Here is a 21,112-nt window from a genome sequence, read left to right as displayed (position 1 = left end):
CCCATGGTCACTGACAGAGCTCCAGAGTTCCTCTGTGGAGATGGGAGAAACTTCCAGAAGTACCACCATGTCTGCAGTACTCCAGCAATCAGGCCTTTATGGTAGAGTGGCCAGACGGAAGCCACTCCTTAGTAAAAGGCACATGACAGCACGATTGGAATTTGCCAAAAGGCACTTAAAGGACTCTCAGACCATTAGAAACATGATTCTCTGGTCTGATGAAACCAAGATTGAAGACTTTGGCCTGAATGCCAAACATCACATCTGGAGAAAACCTAGCGCCATCCCTTCGATGAAGCATGGTGGTGGCAGCATCATGCTGTGGGGATGTTTTTCAGAGGCAGGGGCTGGGAGATAGTCAGGATCGAGGGAAAGATGAACAGAGAAAAGTACAGAGAAATCCTTCATGAAAACCTGCTCTAGAGCACTCAGACTGGGGAAAAGGTTCATCTTTCAACCAGACAATAACCCTAAGCACACAGCCAAGACAACGCAGGAGTGGCTTTGGGACAAGTATCTGAATGTCCTTGAGTGGTGCAGCCAGAGCCCGGACTTGAACCCGATCAAACATCTCTAGAGAGACCTGAAAATAGCTGTGCAGTGACGCTCCCCATCCAACCTGACAGAGCTTGAGCATATCTGCAGAGAGGAATGGGATAAACTCCCCAATTACAGGTGTGCCAAGCTTGTAGCATCATAGCCAAAAAAAGAATTGAGGCTGTAATCATTGTCAAAGGTGCTTCAGCAAAGTACTGAGTAAAGGGTCTGAGTACTTATATAACTGTGATATTTCCGTTTTTATTTAATACAAAAATATATATAAATATTTGTAATGATGGGGTATTGTGTGTAGAGTGATGAGGGTAAACAACAATTGAATCAATTTTAGAATACGGCTGTAATGTAACAACGTGGAAAAAGTCAAAGGGTCTGAATACCTTCCGAATACACTGTTTATGCAGCGCTTGAATTGTGCAGAGTGCCATACCGGCATTTCAAATGTTTGGGTAATTGCGTACCAGCTCCTCTATAAAACAAAGTAGCCTATCATCGTCCCAAATTCACGCATAAGGCAAAAAAAGGTTCATCAATGCAGAATGAAGGCGGGATCTGCATTGAATAGCAATGGTGAGTGGGCATTCGTTTCCTGATTCCGCTTTGTTCAAATGTATTTGCCGCTACTCTGTAAATCTGCGCGTGACAGCAGGCTGTTCGAGATTGTGCAGATTGAAAATACACCAACCTGAATGCGCCGTTCCAAATGGTCAAATTAGGGTTTGTAAGATCATGAAAAGTAATGTAATTCATGAAGCCATGCTTTTAAATATGACCAATCACTTATAAATATACATATCAACCATTATCGGAAAGACCCTTCTTTGTATGTTGCATGCCAGTAGGCCATTGCCCGAGGAGAGAGCGCGCGACAAATCGGCAGCATGTATAAAATAATGACTGACTAACTAGATAGCCAATTCAAAACATACCATTTAGCAGTTATCTCGCTAGTTAACTGTAGCTAACTAAGCATTCATATCGTCGTCGCCTTTCCGCCGCCACTAAATCTTGCCTAAATAAATCTGCACCGTTGGAAAACTGGGATTCCCGTCTATTAAACAGTAGCAATGTATTTGTTGCAACGTTAAAAATATAACTTGCTGTGCATGGATGTCCCCTGAAACATGTTTATTTGCAGTGCAGACACGGGAGGCGGATAGTACAGTTCTCAGGTGGTTTATTAGAAACACAGGGCAGGCAAAGAGCAGATTGAGAGCAGACAGAGAGAGGTTTGTGATCAGGTCAGAGTGAGGCAGGTCCAGGCCAGCAGGCAGAGAGAGGTTTGTGATCAGGTCAGAGTCAGGCAGGGCCAGCAGGCAGGCTCTGGGTCAGGGCAGAGGTTTGTGATCAGAGTCAGGCAGGTCCAGGCCAGCAGGCAGGCTCGGGTCAGGGCAGGCAGGGAGAGATTTGTGATCAGGTCAGAGTCAGGCAGGTCCAGGCCAGCAGACAGGCTCTGGGTCAGGGCAGGCAGAGAGAGGTTTGTGATCAGGTCAGAGTCAGGCAGGTCCAAGCCAGCAGGCAGGCTCGGGTCAGGGCAGGCAGATGTACATAATCAGGTCAGGGTCACGCAGGTACAGGAGGCAGACTATTATAATAGTCATTGTTTTTGAACCCTTCAACATTTAATAATCAGAGGTCTCTATAGCATAATGTAATTTGTGAATTTCTGTTAACATAGTCTAATGGACCGACTTGGAAAAAGACAGCTCCAGCACCTCTTTCATCCCAATTCAAGCACTGCCACCAGGGGCGGCAGGGTCCCTAGTGGTTAGTGCGTTGTACTAGTAACCGGAAGGTTGCAAGTTCAAACCCCCGAGCTGACAAGGTACAAATCTGTCGTTCTGCCCCTGAACAGGCAGTTAACCCACTGTTCCTAGGCCGTCATTGAAAATAAGAATTTGTTCTTAACTGACTTGCCTGGTTAAATAAAGGTAAAATAAAAATATGTATATAGCCACCTCAACTACCTCGTACCCCTGCACATCGATTCGGTACTGGTACTCCCTGTATATAGCCATGTTACATTTTACTCTGCATTGTTATTTGTTACTCACTGTATATTTATTCCTGGTGTCACTATTTCTATTTGCAATTTTATTTTTTTGCCTTTAACTCTGCATTGTTGAAAAAGGACCCGTAATTAAGCATTTCATTGTTAGTCTTTACCTGTTTTTTTTTTACAAAGAATGTGGGAAATAACATTTGATTTTGATTCTATTTGTTTTTTAAACAAGTGCTGTGTTTTTGTCTGTCTTGTTTGTCTATGTGAGTCTATTTAATGGGCCTAAATAAGACATCCGGACCGGGGCCAGACTCTGGCACGCTGGGCTGGCCTGGTCAGTAGTGAGGCTGGGTCTGATTCCCTTCATTACTTCAAACCTTCATAGTGCACTGCCTAAACAGGAACTAATCTGGTGTGGGACCACTCACATCCACATCTTTTTTTTAAAGGTAAGGTACAAAAACACTTGATAGGTAACTCTTCATAGTCTTTGTTTTGTCTTTAATTATGTCTATCATATATTCGCTCTTGAAAATAACAGGTGCACACTGCAAATATTTTGTAACTCTGACTATGATGTAAATTTAAAAAATGTCTAGCGTGCATGTCTGAAGAGCCATTCGAGCAGAACAGATCTTGGCTCAAATAATATGATAAAGACCTGGGTAATGGGCAGGGGGTTCCCATAATATAATATATACCTTCAATTATTTCTAAACAGCTGACATAGAATGGCAACACACATTTTATATGTGAGACAAACGTGTAAATTAAGTATAAATCTGTGGTAAGTGGTAACATAAAATATAGGTCATATCAGCAATCCCACCAGCATTCAAAAGATAGCTCAAATAGTGTAAAATAAACACAACCTACACCTTTATCAATAAAAACTATATTTACCGGTATGTCATTATTATTTTACTATTTAGTCTTTATGTCCATTTCAACTCTTGCACAGCAATATGTCCTATATATTGTCATTTCAGATGAATGCAGAACACAGAGAGAGCGAGAGAAGTGCGTTGGACCAGACACCCCTGCTCATATCTTGTCTCAAAGGGATCTGTACGAACGAGCGAGAGAGAGAGGGAGAGCGAGGCAGAGAGGGGAAAAGAGAGGGAGGAGGAGGAAAAAACACTGGGTGCAGGACCCACACGCTGTAGTTCCAGCCAATTGCATTTCAGAGAAGTGACCATGGCTAGCGATAAACAAAGCACAATAGATCATTTCTCTCAGAGCTGGAGCCCAGCGCTGGAGGCTGCGGAAGGAAGGACAGAGAGAGGGAAAGAGAGAGGGAGCACAATCTATGCACCGGCTTGGGCTATTCTCCAACACTCAATTCTTTAAGCCTTTTTTCTTTTTGAATGCTATTAAGCCAGCCGTGTTGCATGACTGCTGCACTTTGCACATGAAGAGAGACTGAGAGAGAAGGAGAATATCACTCACCCGTTTCACTGAGACAGGAGCCGTGCAGCCATTTGAGCGCGATGTCAAAACACACAAGCCCAGATAGTCCTCCACACAGATGTGTAAACAGCACCAGTAAGGTCTCTCTTTGTTTGTTTTTTTTTCCCGGGCTGGGTAGGTCTCTCCGTTTGCTGCTGCCTCCCGGGTTTTACAGCTTTGAAGCAGGTGGATGACAAAACATCAATCTCTCCAGGCACATTGTGGAGCATGCACGGTTGACACACTCCTCTCACAGACCCATATATAATCACAAACTGCAATAAAGTCATCCTGGCTGGAGGGATAAATATTTGCTTAAAGGGAGCTAAGCCTCAAACCTGCATATAGGAGCACAACAATACGGTGGTGTTTGTAGTAATCATGGTTTGATTGGATTTGAATAGGAATTGTAATGACATATTTGGCATTCGGGAGAGGGGATACATGCCACATGTTGTGACAATGCGTATGTAAATTGAAACAGAGACAGATGTCTTATTGGATTTCATAATATATGGAATCTGAATGATACTGGCAGAAAAATTACATGACAGTGTGATTGTTTTGTTGTCTTATGGTCAAGGTAATCTAGACTAAAAATAGATGTAATGTCAATACCTACCTCAAAGGAGAACACATTATCTGAGGTTGGCAATGTCACCTGTAGAATAGAATAGAACATAATAAACTGAGAATCCTTTCACAAAACTATAAGCAATCATTTTATTTCTTAACCTATCCCAGTCCCTTACATATTGTCTTTATAATGAATAAAAAAGGAATACCCACTGTAAATATAACCACACATTTTGCTTAGCCTACATTTCAACACATTGACTAGGCCTATGCCTTCCAGAGACCCTTTTAGCTACTGCTTTGGTACATTTTTCGACCATTAAATTCCAATCTTTATACTGTACATCAAAAGGTGTCCATTACCTGTGGGCTATTCATATAAAAGGACCAGCTAATATAGGGTTATGTCTAGTCAGCAACATTCATGAACCATTCAATATTTTTGTAAACAGGCTACAACAATAATTTACATGGAGAATGGCAATTGATAATGTGTAATAACTTATAATAACCATTTTTCTTAATCAATTAACTTTTCAGTGAAAGTTGCATAAATACTTAAAATAATAGTAGCTTACCCGAAACACTGCTTAGTTGGCACTGGCTAATAAAGTTTTGTCATTCAAAGCAAAGCCTGAGTGACGTATGTTACACTTTTTTATTGTTTGTTTTTTTGCGGGAAAAACAGTTAGATGGCTAGCTACTCAACCAAAAATAACGTATCGGTTTGTGTACAAAGGCAATACTTGTATTTCTGAAATACCTTTTCTCAAACGCATTCTTAGTTAATGTTCAAGTGGCACGAACGTGAGTACTGTATGCAGCTGAAAACTTGAGATGTTTACGTGCTAGCATGGTCAGCTAACCATGTTGTTATTTTAGCCCAGCACTACACAGCTGACTTCGAACTGTCAAGAATGGAGAGTTTACTTGTCAAAGAGAGTCCGCTGTTGTTACCACTCAACAAGGAGAAAACTGTCTATGATGGATTTATCACGGTTCAGGTGGGACAAACATGGTTTCTGAGCTAGGTAACTGTTTCTTGCGCTACAATCAAGTCAAGATAATGTTGTATTTTAGATATAATTTGTAACGTTGTTAGCTCTGCAGTCGCGCGCATGCATCGATTCTTGGACAGTCAGCTGTTTATTTAGAAGTTGCCAGAAGAATATTTATGGTTTGAACAAGATCTGATGACCTACTTTATCTACTATTGTTGCTATTTTATTTTAGGAGAGAGACTTCAGAATAAGAATACTGCTTCCACCAGATCATCAACTTAAACTGGCTAAGTAACGTTACAAGTCCCCTGTATTCTATGTGTGTGTGTCAGAGTCCGAGAAAGACAGACACAAGAAAAGTGTCTGTCAATTCCTCTCTCTGTTCATCTTTCTTGCTTTCTCTACACGCACACAGACAGACTTATGCAGAGGATTGGTGGCCTCAAACTTAATGATACATGATGCTTGCCCTCTTTTATACCCCAAATGAATTATATTTCACTCTAGTCCCCTGGATCAAATGGAATCAATGATTCACTAAATATCATTCTGCTTTGCAGGCTTCAATGCTGCTGGCAGTTGAAACAGCTATTGTGTGGATATGGACACATAGTAAAACAGGTAAGAAAAAAACAAAGCTAACCACACCAACACTTTAATAACTCTAATCAATTGAGAGGCCAACTCATTTCAGGTGAAGATGTTTTTAAGGATAGGTAGACTGGACTGCTTAGTGAACTGTATGTTCACTTATGCATTCCATCACTTGCTGTGTTTCATTCGCTTGTTGAAAAAAATATTTTCCACTGCATAATTAACATTGCATTGGAAATGTCCCTATTTGTTATGTGGTCACCTCTGGGTTATTGGGATTAGATTTATATTTCACCCCAGGCTGTAAAGTTCATTATTTTCACAGGCTTTAAGCTATCATTAATTATTAAACCTAGTGGCAGGCTCCATTAATCAAAACTGTGGCCTTGATTTGAACAGCTACTAAGTTGGTTTGAAAGAAGACACTATAGTAACACTTAATTTTCCAGCTGATCAGAGATCTCTCGTTGTTTTGTCTTTTCGCAGAGATTACATCACTCTCCTGATCTAGTCAGCTTTGTTCTGGAGCTGAAGACTGTCCTGGTAAGAGCATCTGTTTTTACCTTTCAGATTGATATTGACATATTCCTTGATGTCATAATACATACAGTAAAATAATACAGCACTGAAATGCTGGTGATTGAATGTAAACAGGAAGTGTTCTGTTCCAGGAAGTGGCCCTCAAGTGCAGGCCAGAGTGTCGCTCCATCCCCCCTCCACAGTACTACTCTCAACTCATCATTGAGATGGAGGACCTGGGATGGGATAAGTATGTACTGGAGCAAGTAGGGATAGGGCCAGGAGCTTTACCATGTGACCTGACCAGGAAAAACTTGTCACTAGTCATAGAATATAACTATGACCTGCATTATTTCCTTTTGAGTTCTATTATACCAGCCAGTGACTAACTATTACCCTATAGCGGCCATACCATCAGCCTGAACCATAAAATAAAGGCTTAGAACAATATTATACTGCATTAATAACTGACTAATAACGACATCCTTATTTTTTTGTTGTTGAGTTATAGTTAAAGCCATATCCCATTTAATAACACTGCCTAGCTATATGTCAGCCAGGGCCAATACCGTCTTCTCTTTGTGACTGGTGATGCATCTCAGCTACCATTTAGCTCGGCTACTCATTTTCCACTTTCCCTATTAATGACTACAGCTGCAATTATGACATTAGCAAATGCAAATTGGTCTAATTGAAGACCCTACTCTTAGGTTTAATGGGGGGGATGTTGAAGTTATGTGGAAATGAGGTGAACGTCATTTCAATACTGTATTACCTTTAGAGGCATTACGCAGCAGGCCTCAATGCACTCGAGATTCGTTTAACGTCTTAATTGGCAGTGGCATTAATAGCCAGGGTTTTCACTCGTTCACTCATTTTGTCTGCTGATGGGTGCAGGCAAGAGAGGCTTGCGTTGAGCCTGGTCATTTGAATGGGCTTGAGACTGCCTTGAGAAGTCATGAGTTAGTGAATGGGAATATGGAGTCAAGTATCTCCACTCCAGCCCCCTCTATGCCCAAAACACATGCTTTAAAGTGTTTGGCATCATTAAATAGACACAACTTTATTCCATATTCACAACTCTTTGAGGCATATACGTTTTTTTCTTCTCTGCTTGGAGTAAGAGGTGTGTGAATGTGTTTTTGCCTTGACCTTTTGTGTATTTCTCTTCAATCTGCCTTTAGGTTTCCCAAAGACCGTATACCACGTGTCAATCTCATTCCACGGAGGGCAGTGTCTGCAGGTTTTCGCTCCTCCCTTGTACTTGATTGATGAATTAAGGTCACTAATTAGTAAACAACTCCCGTCACCTGATGGTCTAGATCTTAATTGACAGGGGGGACGCGGACACAAGGCCCTCCATGGATTGACTTTGACACCCCTGCGGTATACATTGCCTTTACCCCTAATGGCCATACATCCATTTGGCTTTAATTCTAATCAATATAGGTGTCACATCTTCCTAACTTGGAGGAGTCTACTAGGCATCATTGAATATATATATTTTTTGCGTGTTTATAAATTTATTAAAAATTATCTTATGTAAATAAGTATTCAGACCCTTTGCTATGAGACCTGAAATCGAGCTCTGGTGCATCCTGTTTCCATTGATCATCCTTGAGATGTTTCTACGACTTTATTGTTGAGTCCACCTGTGGGAAATTCAATTGATTGGACATGATTTGGAAAGGCACACCCCTGTCTATTTAAGGTCCCACAGTTGACAGAGCAAAAACGAAGCATTGAAGTCGAAGGAATTGTCCGTAGAGCTCCTAGACAGGATTGTGTCGAAGCACAGATATGGGGAAGGGTACCAAAAAATGTCCGCAGCATTGAAGGTCCCCAAGAACACAGTGGCCTCCATAAATATTAAATGGAAGAAGTTTGGAACCACCAACATTCTTCCTAGAGCTGGCCGCTCAGCCAAACTGAGCACAACAGGGGCACAACAAAACCTATTCCCCCAGCACCACCGAGAGCATCCTGACGGGTTGCATCACTGCCTGGTATGGCAACTGCTCAGCCTCCAACTTCAAGGCACTACAGAGGGCAGTGCGTACAGGGGGGCAGTACATCACTGGGGCCACGCTTCCTGCTACCCGGGAGCTCTATACCAGGCGGTGTCCGAGGAAGGCCTTAAAAATTATCAAAGACTCTAGCCACCCTAGTCATAGACTGTTCCCTCTGCTACCGCACAGTAAGCTGTACCAGAGCGCCAAGTCAAGGTCCAAGAGGCTTCTAAACATCTTCTACCCCCAAGCCATAAGACTCCTGAACATCTAATCAAATGGCTACCCAGACTATTTGCATTGCCCCCCTCTTCTACGCTGCTGCTACTCTGTTATTATCAATGCATAGTCACTTTAATAACTACCTACATGTACATTACCTCAATACCGGTGCCCTCCCACATTGACTCTGTACCAGTACCCCCTGTATATAGCCCCGCTATTGTTATTTTTTCTGCTGCTCTTTAATTATTTGTTATCCTTATCTCTTACTTTTTTTGTATTTTCTTGAATCTCCATTGTTGGTTAAAGGCTTGTATGTAAGTAAGCATTTCACATATTGTTTTCGGCGCATGTGACAAATTTGATTTAAATTGAGCCAGACAAACCTTGAGAGGATCTGCAGAGAAGAATGGGAGAAACTCCCCAGATAGAGGTGTGCTAAGCTTGTAGCGTCATACCTAAGAAGACTTGATGATGTAATCGCTGCCAAAGGTGCTTCGACAAAGTACTGAGTAAAGGGTCTGAATACTTATGTAAATATCATATTTCCATTTTTCTAAAAACCTGCTTTTGTCATTATGGTGTATTATATGTATATTAATGAGGGGGGGGGGGACTATTTAACTATTTTAGAATAAGGCTGTAACATAACCAAATTTGGAAAAAGTCAAGGGGTCTGAATACTTTCCGAAGGCACTGTAATAGTGAATGGAATTTTACATGACTGTCTGGCTTTCTACACAGATCTCATACTTTTCATACTGATATCTGGAGTACCACAGTTCTCATCATTACTTTAAGAAATGACTTTTTCACCACTGTGTACAGCTCCATCCAGATACTGCTCACTCAAACACACGTGTGTCATCTGTTCCTGTTTTCTAAGCAGCTCCGTTCCTGTAGTTCCAATTGCACTGCTATCATCAGTCTTCACAGTGGGGCATCACACTGTCACGCTGTGTCCATCGCGCCAAGTGCCAGCCAGCCCCTGCTATTGTGGGGCAGGAGGCCGCGTGTGAATGCAGAGTAGAGGATATGGGACTGTGATTCAAGAATGGAGCTGTGATACTGATATGCAGAAATGTTTTTGCTAGATTGTCACTGCAATGAAATGGGAAGGGGGGAAAGAGGGAGATGAATTGAGTGCGTGAAACATTTTCTGTGTGTTACTAGATTAAAGGAGTGAGGTGCTGTGTTGGGTCACGGTGTGTGTGTTCGAGCATATTTCCACTCATTTCTGTGGTTTTGTCACTTTTACGATCATCCTAGTCGGGTCCATCAGAAACGCTGCCCTGCTCCATGCCTTCAGAAGTTGCACACTGACCACCACACCACATAAATCTCCAGCAGAAATATGGCCATGTCAGCCACAGCAGAGTTCCATTACTGCACTGGAAATCTAGGAGGAAGTTACTCCCCAGAGTCTAGAAACTGATCTAGGGTCAGTTTGACATTTCCTCTGCTAAAGGTTAAGGTTAGGATTAGGGAAATGTAAGCTGGTCCTAGAGCTGTACCTACAGGGATTTCTATCTGTTTAGACATCTTACTGCCTCTCAGAGGGTGTGATTAATGGGCTACGATGGGAGCAACCTGCTTTCCCTCTACTAAACACCTCTGAGTCTGTCTGTGTGTGAGAACGCATCACCTCTTTATGCAGTATGTGTCTGACCAGACTGACCAATGTCTGTGTGTTCCCAGGCTGGTGTCCATTGACACGGAGTTCCGCACACTGAGACTGAGGGCTGAGGACTCCTCAGGGCGACAGCACGTCGTCACCGTCAAACTGAAGCCCAAAGTAAGGGAACACACACACTATGCAAGCTAATATGTTCACACATGTACACTTACAGCTAAGCTAACTAAAGCCTGAAGTGAGAACACACACATTGTAACAGTCAATGAAAAACCCCAAGTCATACTCTTACACAGTACGTTCAAATATCCATCTTGTGTTAAAAAGACAGTACTTCTCTGAGCAGTCCCATATCTAGGACAAACATAGTTTGCTGAAGTCTGCGTGAGAGGTTCCAACACCCTGTGAGATGGGAGCGTAGAGATATCCACTTTAGATTCACAGTTGCATGATACAACCCTCCAGAAGCAGAGGAGGGAGATAAGAGCATGTGGGCATAACTAGTAGAAATACATATGGTTGGTCCTCTTAAAAGGTATAACATCTAGATCAGTTTTAGCACAGACCGTGCCTGCATCTTGGTTAGCGATAGCCAGCATACCACTCTTTCCATGCATGCCTGCCTGCCCCCTCCCTCTGAGTATAGCAGGGTGGCAGTGCTGGGTTCGGGAGTAGTGAGCAGGGTGGCCGCATGGCAGGTTGGTGGTAGCTGGCCCAGATGATATCCAGAGGAGGTGGTTGGTTTCACCCTGTGCCCACCTGCCTGCCCCCGTCGCTGTGTAAAAATAGCCTGGATTCCCCCTGTGGCCCAGCTGCCTCGCCCGCCCTTCTCCCCTACCCAGATCACCCCACATAGGCACAGTCAGAGGGTGGAAGGTAGGCGTTGGCATGCAGAGATAGGGGGGGAGAAAGTGATGTGGAAAGAAGGAGAGGAATCATAAACAAGAGATGTAAGGAAAGGGTGTGGGTTAACTTCCTGAAAAACACATTTACCAGTAGGCTATAGCCTGTTTAGTGTACATACAGTATTGGTAACAGTCAAGTACCCAGGGACATTGATATGCATGTTTGCCAACTCTAGGGTGTTAAGGCAAGTTTCCCTCCTATTCACAGCACCCTGTAGAGGCCCCATGGTGCTCCGCAGACCTACCTGTTCCACTGGCCATGACTTGGACACCACAGGTACTGTACACACAAACACATCACACTGTTTCAGTCCAACTGTCTCACACTCGTACATGGGAGTGGAAATTGCCAGGGACCAATATTATCACGATACTTAGGTGCCGATTCTATATGTATTGTGATTCGATACTGGGATTTTATTGCGATTTGAAATTCCAAACATATTGCTCACTATGTCTGCTGCAGAGAGACAAGAGAGCGATGAGAAAACAAATGTTGATCAGTCATGGAATGAAAGTGCTGAAAACATGTTGGCTCACTATTTAAAAAGATGGATAACAAGCTATAGGATGAAAAATACCAGAGATTTAGCGCAAGTACAGCCGACTAGCGCTAGCTAACGCAACCTAACAACAAAGAAATTGTCAAAAATAGTATTGCGATATGTAACTATATACATTTTTGATTTTATTTTTCTTTACTACTTATACACACTAACACACTTTTTCAGTTGCAATTCAAACACTTGCTGTCTGTCTCAGTACAACCTTTAAAGGATAGCCTTTTAACTCCTATTTTATTCTGTTACAGTCAGTAATATTGAGCCCTAGACACTGACAGCTGTTCTCTTGCTATGTGCTGGGTGTGTCCCTCTACACGTGTGTGTGTGTGTGTGTGTGTGTGTGTGTGTGTGTGTGTGTGTGTGTGTGTGTGTGTGTGTGTGTGTGTGTGTGTGTGTGTGTGTGTGTGTGTGTGTGTGTGTGTGTGTGTGTGTGTGTGGTACATGGCAGCCGTACAGAGAAGACGAGCTAAGTACAGCGCTGCCGTATGGAGCCTGTCTGCCTGCTGGGCAGCTGATGGATCTCTCCTGTGCTGTGAGAGGAGTGTGTGTGTTGTGGGGGAAGGGCTTGTCTGTCGGCTGTCCTGACATGTTCATTTGAATGAGTAATTATTGCCTGCTCTGTTGCAGGGCCAAGATGTGCCACACTGTGTTTGTGTGAGAGAATGAGAGGGACAGAGAGACACTGTAGTTTGTGTGAACATTAGAGAGGAAAAACAAGACAATGCGTCATATACACTCAGTGGCCAGTTTATCAAGTACACGTTCCCATTGAAAATGGTTCACTCCTACAAGACAGTGAGTCTCGTGGCTGTGGTTTGTTATATAAAGCAGGCAGACAGGCATCGAGGCATTCAGTTACTTTTCGATTGAACGTAAGAATGGGCAAAACGAGTGACCTCAGCGACTGTGCGTGGTATGATCGTCGGTGCCAGGCGCGCCAGTTCCAGTATCTCAGAAACAGTCGGCCTCCTGGGCTTTTTATTCATGATAGTGTCTAAGGTTTACAGAGAATGGTGCTACACACTAAAAAACATCCAGTCAGCGGCATTCGTGTGGGCTGAAACCGCTATTTGATGAGAGGTCGAAGGAGAATGGGAAGAATTGTGCAAGCCAACAAGCGGGCCACAAAAGGGCAAGTAACGGTGCAGTACAACAGTGATGTGCAGAACGGCATCTAGGAATGCACAACTCGTCGTTCCTTGTCACCGATGGGCTATTGTAGCAGACGACCACACCGGGCTCCACTCCTCTCAGGTAAAAACAAGAAGTGGCTTCACCAACACTGGACAATTGAGAATTGGAAAAACATTGCCTGGTCAGACAAATCCTGGTTCCTGTTGCGTCATGCTGATGGCAGTCAGGATTTGGCGTAAGCAACATGACACCATGGCCCCCTCCTGCCTATTGTCAACGGTACAGGCTGGTGGCAGTGGTGTAACGTTGTGGGGAAAGTTTTCTTGGCACACGTTAGGTCCCTTGATACAAATTGAGTAACGTTTTCCAACCCAAAGAATTCAGGCTGTTCTGGGGGCAAAGGTGGGGTCTGACCTGGCACAAGATGGGTGTACCTAATAAACTGGCAAATGAGTATGTTCATACAGTAATAATCAAATCAAATTTTATTTGTCACATACACATGGTTAGCAGATGTTAATGCGAGTGTAGCGAAATGTTTGTGCTTCTAGTTCCGACAATGCAGTAATAACCAACAAGTAATCTAACTAACAATTCCAAAACTACTGTCTTATACACAGTGTAAGGGGATAAAGAATATGTACATAAAGATATATGAATGAGTGATGGTACAGAGCAGCATAGGCAAGATACAGTAGATGGTATCGAGTACAGTATATACATATGAGATGAGTATGTAAACAAAGTGGCATAGTTAAAGTGGCTAGTGATACATGTATTACATAAAGATGCAGTAGATTATATACCTGTTTTGTGTCTTTTAAAATCAGTGTGTGGTGATTGATGTACGAATCAGATTGTGGCTGGGCAGGACCATTGGTGGGCACCAGACCCACCAATGCAGGTGTGGCACAGCATGAGCAACCTCTGCCAGCAGTCTGTGTGTTTGTGAGTCCGTGCGTGTACAACTGTATGTACCGGACCTACAGTAATAGATGATTAGAATCCTGTCTGTCATCAGCCAGGAGAAGAGGGCCCAGGCAGATGCATCACAGTTCCCACAATGTCTACACAAGCCACCATTATAAAGGCTTTAGGTGTATCCATTCATACATCATTACTCCATTTGAACCACACTAGATGATTGCTTTTATTAGCAGTGTTTTAGTATGTACGGTTAGGCTCTCATTTCCTCAGGAGTTAAGCCTGTAGCGAGGATAGATCTGTTTTTACTCAGTGCTAGATGAAGAGGCCTAATTGAGGCACTCAAGGAGTACTGAGCGGATCTTAGCTTTCCACAGACACACACTCTTACATCCTGCCACTCAAATCCAGCAGGAATTCAATTACCAAGCCCCCTTTTACTGGGTCCACTGTATTTCTATGGAGCCATAACCATAATCACGCCACTGGCATTAATTGGCCAGTAATTGCGGAGTCTCTGCACCTGTGCGATGCTAAATTGTGTGCACTGTGCTGGCACAATGACCCATAATTTTTGGTTCATTTCTCTATTTTTTTCTGTAAGTTTTTTTTTCTCCCTCGTGTCGGATTTCCCGGGACAAAGCTAGTCTAAAGGGAATTTGTTTTTTCGAGCCTGTGCCTGCATTAAATGCTAAATAAAGAGTCAAATTATTTTCTAAATCATGTTTGTATATAACGTTTCATCTTCACCTCACAAATCTAGGCAAAAATATTTCCCTAACCGTTAGATAGCTTAGTTGGTGTAAATTGTGGTCATTTTAATACAAATAAACGTATTAGGTTACACGGGTCATTCTCTCCAAGGTCAGACCTTTTATAGATGCCAATTTTTCTGCAAATCCTTACCATTTAATGTACATGGGTATAATGATACAGTGCCTTCAGAAAGTATTCATATCCCTTGACCTTTTCCACATTTTGTGTTACAGCCTGAATTGAAAATAGTTTAAACTGAGATTTTTGTTACTGGCCTACACACAATATCAAAGTGGAATTTTGAATTTAGACATTTTTACAAATTAATTAAATATGAAATGTCTTGAGTCAATAAGTATTCAACCCCTTTGTTATGGCAAGCCTAAATAAGTTCAGAACTAATCATTTTAAAGACTGAGCTATAATCGCTGCCAAAGGTGATTTTTAACATGTATTGACTCAGGGGGTTGAATACTTATCTAATCAAGATATTAGTGTTTTTCGGTTTTATAAATATTTTACAAATGTTAAAATTTTTCTTCTACTTTGACATTAAGAGTATTTTGTTTCCATCATTTTTTTAAATAAAATCTATTTTAAACTCACTTTGGAACAACAAAATGTGGGGAAAGTGGTGTGAATACTTTGAAGGGACTGTATTAACTACCGGTAATTATAATTTCTCAGTTAAGATAATTCATTTCTTTATTCAAAAAGTATCCACCCACACATTTGAACCCTAGTTTAGGTTGTCATACCGGTGTTCTGTTCCCCACAGAGTTCTCTGGGTCATGTTCACACTCAGTTCCTGCTGCTTCTAGAGTCTCTGGCTGAGTTTTGGGCGGTTCTAGATGAGATCGATGAAAAGACCTGGGTTCTAGAGCCAGAGAAACCCAGCAGAGCCGACACCATGAGGAGGATTGCCATCGGTAACGCACACACTGACATGCAAACTCACCAACTAGAGACCTCTATAGGCCATAATTAACCCTCATGCACTCTGAACTAAACAACAGACCACTACTGCTACTACCTATCACTTTTATCATTGCTTCCTTTGTGTTGTGGTCAGCTATTCCTCGTCTCCAATCACTGATTAACTATGTCTGCAGCAAATAACGTGTCCATAAAAGTGGAGGTTGACACGCAACACCCAAAGATGTTGCCAGAGTGCTGCCTGCTTGGAGCTGAGCATGGTAGGTGAAAGACTATACTTATGGTTGTTCCTTTTTGTAAATGTTTTTTTAATCGATAATGTATATGAAATGTGTACCCTATATTAAATGACGGCACACTGACATGTTTCAATTTATTTTATTTTATGCATCCTCCTGTTTATCTGATCTGACTCAATTTGATAAGCACATGTAGTATTGAGGAAACCTGGCTTCCACCTACCCTTATTCTATCATATCTGTGATCACAGACAAAGGAAAGCTGTATTAAAAAGGAAAGCTGATGAATGTACTACCCAACAAAGTTTTTTACAACATAATCATGCTTTTGATTTGGTACGAGTAGGAGCGGACCAACCAAGGTCGAGTTTGTTCTATTTAAGTCCTAACAATTGTTGCCAATTGTTTCTTTAAATCCAAGGTCATGCTTGGCCAACAGTGCCACACAGAACTCATTGTTGGTTGCCTAGCAATGCTATTAAACACACACTGCTGTCGCCAAGACTGAGGCAGGCAGCGACCCTCAAATAGATGGGGTCACGCAGAAATATTGCTTTTTGCATTTAAGAATAACAAACAACAGAATGCAATGATGGCTGTACACAAAGACGAGGCTCATGGGGTGGAACGGACTAGAGCAGAGCGTTTATGTGGAAGTTATTGGAATATTTCCTCTTTGCCTGACTCTCTGTCATCAAATATGAAGAGCTGTTTGTAAGAGCCTGTGTGCTGCATCCAGGAAAACACTTGACATCACCCCAAATGAGATGTGGGGCGATGTTTTCTGAAATGCATTGAAATGCACAAAAACAACTGTTAAATCCCCCTGCAAGTGTTGTGTATCTCTAAACCTCTCTTTTTACAATGTCCATTTGGAATTCACAACTTGTGTGGGTTATTTTCCCCTGCAGTGGTAACACCTTTGAGGAACAAGCTGAATGCCAACATGCATTTATGGTAAGTTAGGTAGTCAGTCATTTGGATACAGTCTACTTTTTGGTATTATATGTTCCATACAATGTGATTCTAAATTAACAGTCTTCTATGCCATTTCAACGTGATAGCATTGGTCAACATTTCCTAGCTGGGAGAGAAAGACATATTGGTCATAATTGCAAACTTTTCTTCCCTCCGTCTCGCCCTCATTTGCATGTGTTTAATTAGTGTGTGAAGGAGCTGTTTTGTGTCTTTCAGGAACCCGGACTGCAGCATCTTGCAAAACCTCCGGGATGTTTTGGAGATAGAATTCCCATCACCTGCCACCCACGAAAAATCTGTACGTTGCATTTCCCTGTTTCAAACACCAAGCCCTCACAATTACCTCTGCCGAGGAATCGTGTGTATAGAAATATATTTTTATTTCTGGTCTTTTTTGTTTGCTGGAGGTGGGTGTGCATCCCCTTTAATTGGGTTGTTTACAGATAAGATCATTAGAATAACAAAGATGGCAGAATCCTCGGCACTATCGAGATCGCTTTAATCACACCCCCATTTATCTCTTTTTTGCCGCCGGATGGGTTGAAAGGGCGCCGTGTTTATCCACTGTCGCCACGGTGATTAATGCCTCAGCATCATTAACATTCCGAAGAGCAAAGTTTACTTTACCAGATGTTGAAATTGTACCTGCCATCCTCTTTTTAATGGATCGCTTGGAGAGAAAAAGGGCTTCTCGTTACATGAAAAGAAATATGCAAACAGAGAGAGGGAAGGGGGACACTGATAGAGAGGGGATAGACAGGAGGAGAGCTACTAAGAATGTCTCCTGTAGAGTTTCAGTGCGGAGTGTGGGATCTGTTACGCCTACCGTCTGGAGTCAGCCATTCCTGATCAGGTGTGCAACGACCCTCGCTGCGGCCAACCCTTCCACCAGGCCTGTCTGTACGAGGTAAGGGACACGCACACAACTATCCTACCCAATCAGGCATGTCTGTTTTACAAAACACTACACACTATCCAGGATAAGACATGCATGAATTTAAAATATTTTGTTATAAATTCATACAAAATGGGATGTGAATGTTTTTTTAAACCATCAAATTCATTTCAGGTGTTTGGCTTCTTTGCATTTCTCTAATCTTGCCACTACAGGCACAAGGAATTGGTCAACTACAATTTGACTAGTTCCTGTTAGTTAGACTAGTTTTAGTTTGACTAGTTCCTGTTCGGTTTCTCTCCAGTGGTTGCGTGGACTACCTTCCAGTCGCCAGAGCTTCAACATAGTGTTTGGAGAGTGTCCCTACTGCAGCAAGGTATTTCAAGCCGCCATATGGCATTAAGACTCACTTTACAGTCAATGTCCTTCATAAAAAAGTAATATAACATACCTTATATACTCTTCATATAATGTGTCATTCATAAAGTTTCAAAAAAGGTAATATAGAGCGCTGTTCATGCACAATAAGTACATTGAATATAGCAGATCACATTTAGTAGTGTGGAGGTACCATGTCCTTGGTTAGTATATTATACAGTTTATACATATTAAACAGTCACGCATATAAATCACACTGTAAGACTAGAAAATCCCGAGGTACAGTTGCAAATCAAATAACAATGCAAATCACAATAAATCCATTTTTTTTAGTAATTGATACAGCGAGCCTGTTTTGACATTTGCAAATAACAATGTAGTCCATGTTAAATTACATTTTTACTTTTGTTGTTTACAGCCCATCACAGTGAAGATGTCCACCCAGAAACCCTGAGAGCTGACTGAAGCCTGGGCATAGAGCTGTATGGTTTAATAATTAACATGAGCCTCAGCAAATCCATAATACATCTCATCTAATGTATATCGTCTCACTCACGTCATTAAACTACAGAGAACTGGAGTAAGAGTTGGGGATGATGCAAACCTAAAATAGGCATAATGAATAGGAAACAACAAAAAGAGTTGCAGGGAAACAGCACCAAGTCATCATTCAGGACTGTCAGCTAGAGTGAATAGAAAGGCCAGGGACAGGAATAAGACCACCAAGGCACTACAGTACAGTGTGACATTACAGCCACTCTTCTGTTTGGGAGAAGGCTCTGCTCTCTGGCTGTGGTCTTTGTGGCTGTATTCCTCCCACTCACCAGATTCTGGGTGCTTATTACTCTTACCCCCACACCGGTGGTCATGGTTGAAGATTTCTGAACCATCGTCTTTGTACAGATGTTTTTCCCAATGTGTCCGACTGTGGTCCTCCCACTGGTCATCATGTGTTTGACCCAATTTGCTTTTTGTAGGGGTTGTACTTTCTCTGGGTTGGAACAGTCTATGGTTGACTTGTGGTCTTGATGTCACAGCAATGCCGTCATCAGCAACTGTTTTCCTGACGCGACGTTTGGTTTGTGTTGATGTTTTCTGTTAGGGGATAATTCACACATTTGCTTGGGTTTCTTCCATTGACCTGAACTTTTGTAACAGCCGTTAATGTGAAATTACAACAAAGGCAATAAAAAAAATTATAATCACAATTTTAAAAAGTGATTTATTTTGAGTTTGAACTTGCTCTGATAAAACGTATTTCATTATCAGTTGGGCGTCAATGTAAAGTAGCTGGTCATTTTGTCCATTCTTGTAAAAACCAGTTGGACAACATTCTAGTAAAATGCTGTGAATCCTGTCAATATTGCAGGACTTAGTGCCTTGGCCTCACCGCCTGTTCTGGCTGGGGCTTGGATTTGGGTGGTCCTCTGATGTATTGAGACTGCACAGGTCTGGGTCTCTCCATCTCCTCTTCCTCACTCTCGTCATCCTCCGCATATACAGACTTTGGTTTGGACGACCCTCTAGCTCGTCCTGCTTTCTGTGGGGAAAAGATACAAGACCGGATTGAGATTTCACGTGAAGCTAGCATGCACTAGTTTATGACAACATACTCCTGGACATTTCCTGCTTGTGAATTCACTAACACCTTACCCCATGTTCTGACTGGGGGTTGGATACTGGTGGTCCCCTAATGTAGCGAGATGGTACAGGCTTGGGTCTCCGATCTTCAATCTCCATTTTTTCTTCATCACTGTCATCCTCCACATATATAGGCTTTGGTTTGGAGGCCCCTCTAGTTGCAGGTTTAGCCCTGCTCGCTTTCTGTGAGGAAAGGACACCGGAATAATTATTTCATGTAACGCAAACGAACAACTGAATTAAAACATACTTTTACTCCTGTTGTCAACACTTCAGAATAAAAGGGCATTTCTCCATGCGTGTCCACTACTGTACATTCCAATACATTTATTTTTGGGTCATATTGTACTAAAACCAGTTGCAAACAGCTCAGTAGTAAAGTTTAGTAAATCCCGTTTATAGCCAACACCTTTACGCCCTTGGGTGGTACAGGTTTGGGCCTCGCTTCATCCAACTCCATCTTCTCATCCTCTTCATCACTCTCCTCATCCACCACAACTACGGGCTTTAGTTTGGATGAGCCTCTACCTCGGCCTGCTTTCTGTGGGGAAAGGATACAGGAAGAGAGGGTGAGGGGCTTAGTAAGAGGCTAGCATGCAACTGTTTCTGATAGTCGAAACTTGCTTGATTCTCCATTGACCAGGAGAAGGCCACCTACTGTGTTGAAGACTAAGCATTGTTCACTGAATTATTCATTTGTCTTTGAATGATGAAGATAAATAATAACACGGGAGTTCATACAGGACAACGACTAACTACCTATTGGATATCATGAAATCGGGGAGGAAAAAGGAGTAAATAACAATAGAGGAGTAGGACAGACACTGAAAGCAGCCTTTCCATGACCCCTATTAATTCGACTGACATTTACACTCACTTTCCAAACCTCCAAAAATTGACTTCTATTTGATTACAGATCCAACTGCCCAGCAGTTCAGCATGGAAATTAGAGAAAATTAGAACAATTATGGCTGCTGATCCTCTGCCCCTGTAAAGTGTGTGTAAAGTGTGTGTCATCAATCGCCTCAAATTGGGCTGTTTTGGCCATCTGCGGGTCAAGTTAGTCACCATTGGAGGCTCAAGTGATTCCGGTAAATTCCAGAAAATCACCGCCTCTTGAGGGGGACGAGGTGTGCCTCCGTGGGGGTCAGGGGCAAGTTGACCCCCTTTACTACGGTCAAGATCCCCGCCAGGCATTTA

The 21,112-nt window shown here is 42.3% G+C and overlaps 2 protein-coding genes and 1 long non-coding RNA gene across 5 annotated transcripts in view; 1 reads left to right on the top strand and 2 right to left on the bottom strand.

Annotated features, from left to right (window-relative positions):
* LOC124020845 overlaps positions 1-4,212 on the bottom strand; it is a 46,182-nt gene extending 41,970 nt beyond the window's left edge. Inside the window, exon 1 of the long non-coding RNA XR_006836159.1 lies at positions 4,010-4,212. This is a non-coding gene — a long non-coding RNA (uncharacterized LOC124020845). The remainder of the gene's footprint in view (positions 1-4,009) is intronic.
* A 1,001-nt stretch (positions 4,213-5,213) lies between these two features.
* Positions 5,214-18,885, top strand: fancl (FA complementation group L). Its single transcript, XM_046336138.1, has 15 exons — positions 5,214-5,392; positions 5,468-5,589; positions 5,819-5,877; positions 6,147-6,207; positions 6,667-6,723; positions 6,852-6,949; positions 10,629-10,725; positions 11,677-11,745; positions 15,624-15,774; positions 15,958-16,041; positions 16,932-16,977; positions 17,215-17,296; positions 17,789-17,905; positions 18,198-18,269; positions 18,690-18,885. Exons 1-15 carry the CDS (start codon positions 5,374-5,376, stop codon positions 18,723-18,725), a joined length of 1,170 nt encoding a protein of 389 aa, XP_046192094.1. The 5' UTR covers positions 5,214-5,373; the 3' UTR covers positions 18,726-18,885.
* vrk2 (VRK serine/threonine kinase 2) overlaps positions 18,423-21,112 on the bottom strand; it is an 18,264-nt gene continuing 15,574 nt past the window's right edge. For all 3 annotated transcript variants that reach the window (XM_046336135.1, XM_046336136.1, XM_046336134.1), the window contains exons 12-15: positions 20,322-20,453; positions 19,925-20,095; positions 19,662-19,811; positions 18,423-19,366 (exon numbers count right to left, since the gene is read on the bottom strand). In XM_046336135.1, coding sequence (XP_046192091.1) covers positions 18,938-19,366; positions 19,662-19,811; positions 19,925-20,095; positions 20,322-20,453 — 882 coding nt within the window. In that variant the 3' untranslated portion in view covers positions 18,423-18,937. The remainder of the gene's footprint in view (positions 19,367-19,661; positions 19,812-19,924; positions 20,096-20,321; positions 20,454-21,112) is intronic.

This window comes from Oncorhynchus gorbuscha, unplaced genomic scaffold (assembly GCF_021184085.1).
Source record: "Oncorhynchus gorbuscha isolate QuinsamMale2020 ecotype Even-year unplaced genomic scaffold, OgorEven_v1.0 Un_scaffold_942, whole genome shotgun sequence".
Lineage (NCBI taxonomy): Eukaryota > Metazoa > Chordata > Actinopteri > Salmoniformes > Salmonidae > Oncorhynchus > Oncorhynchus gorbuscha.
Note: the sequence above shows the minus strand (reverse complement) of the source record. Positions and strands in the feature narration are given on the sequence as shown.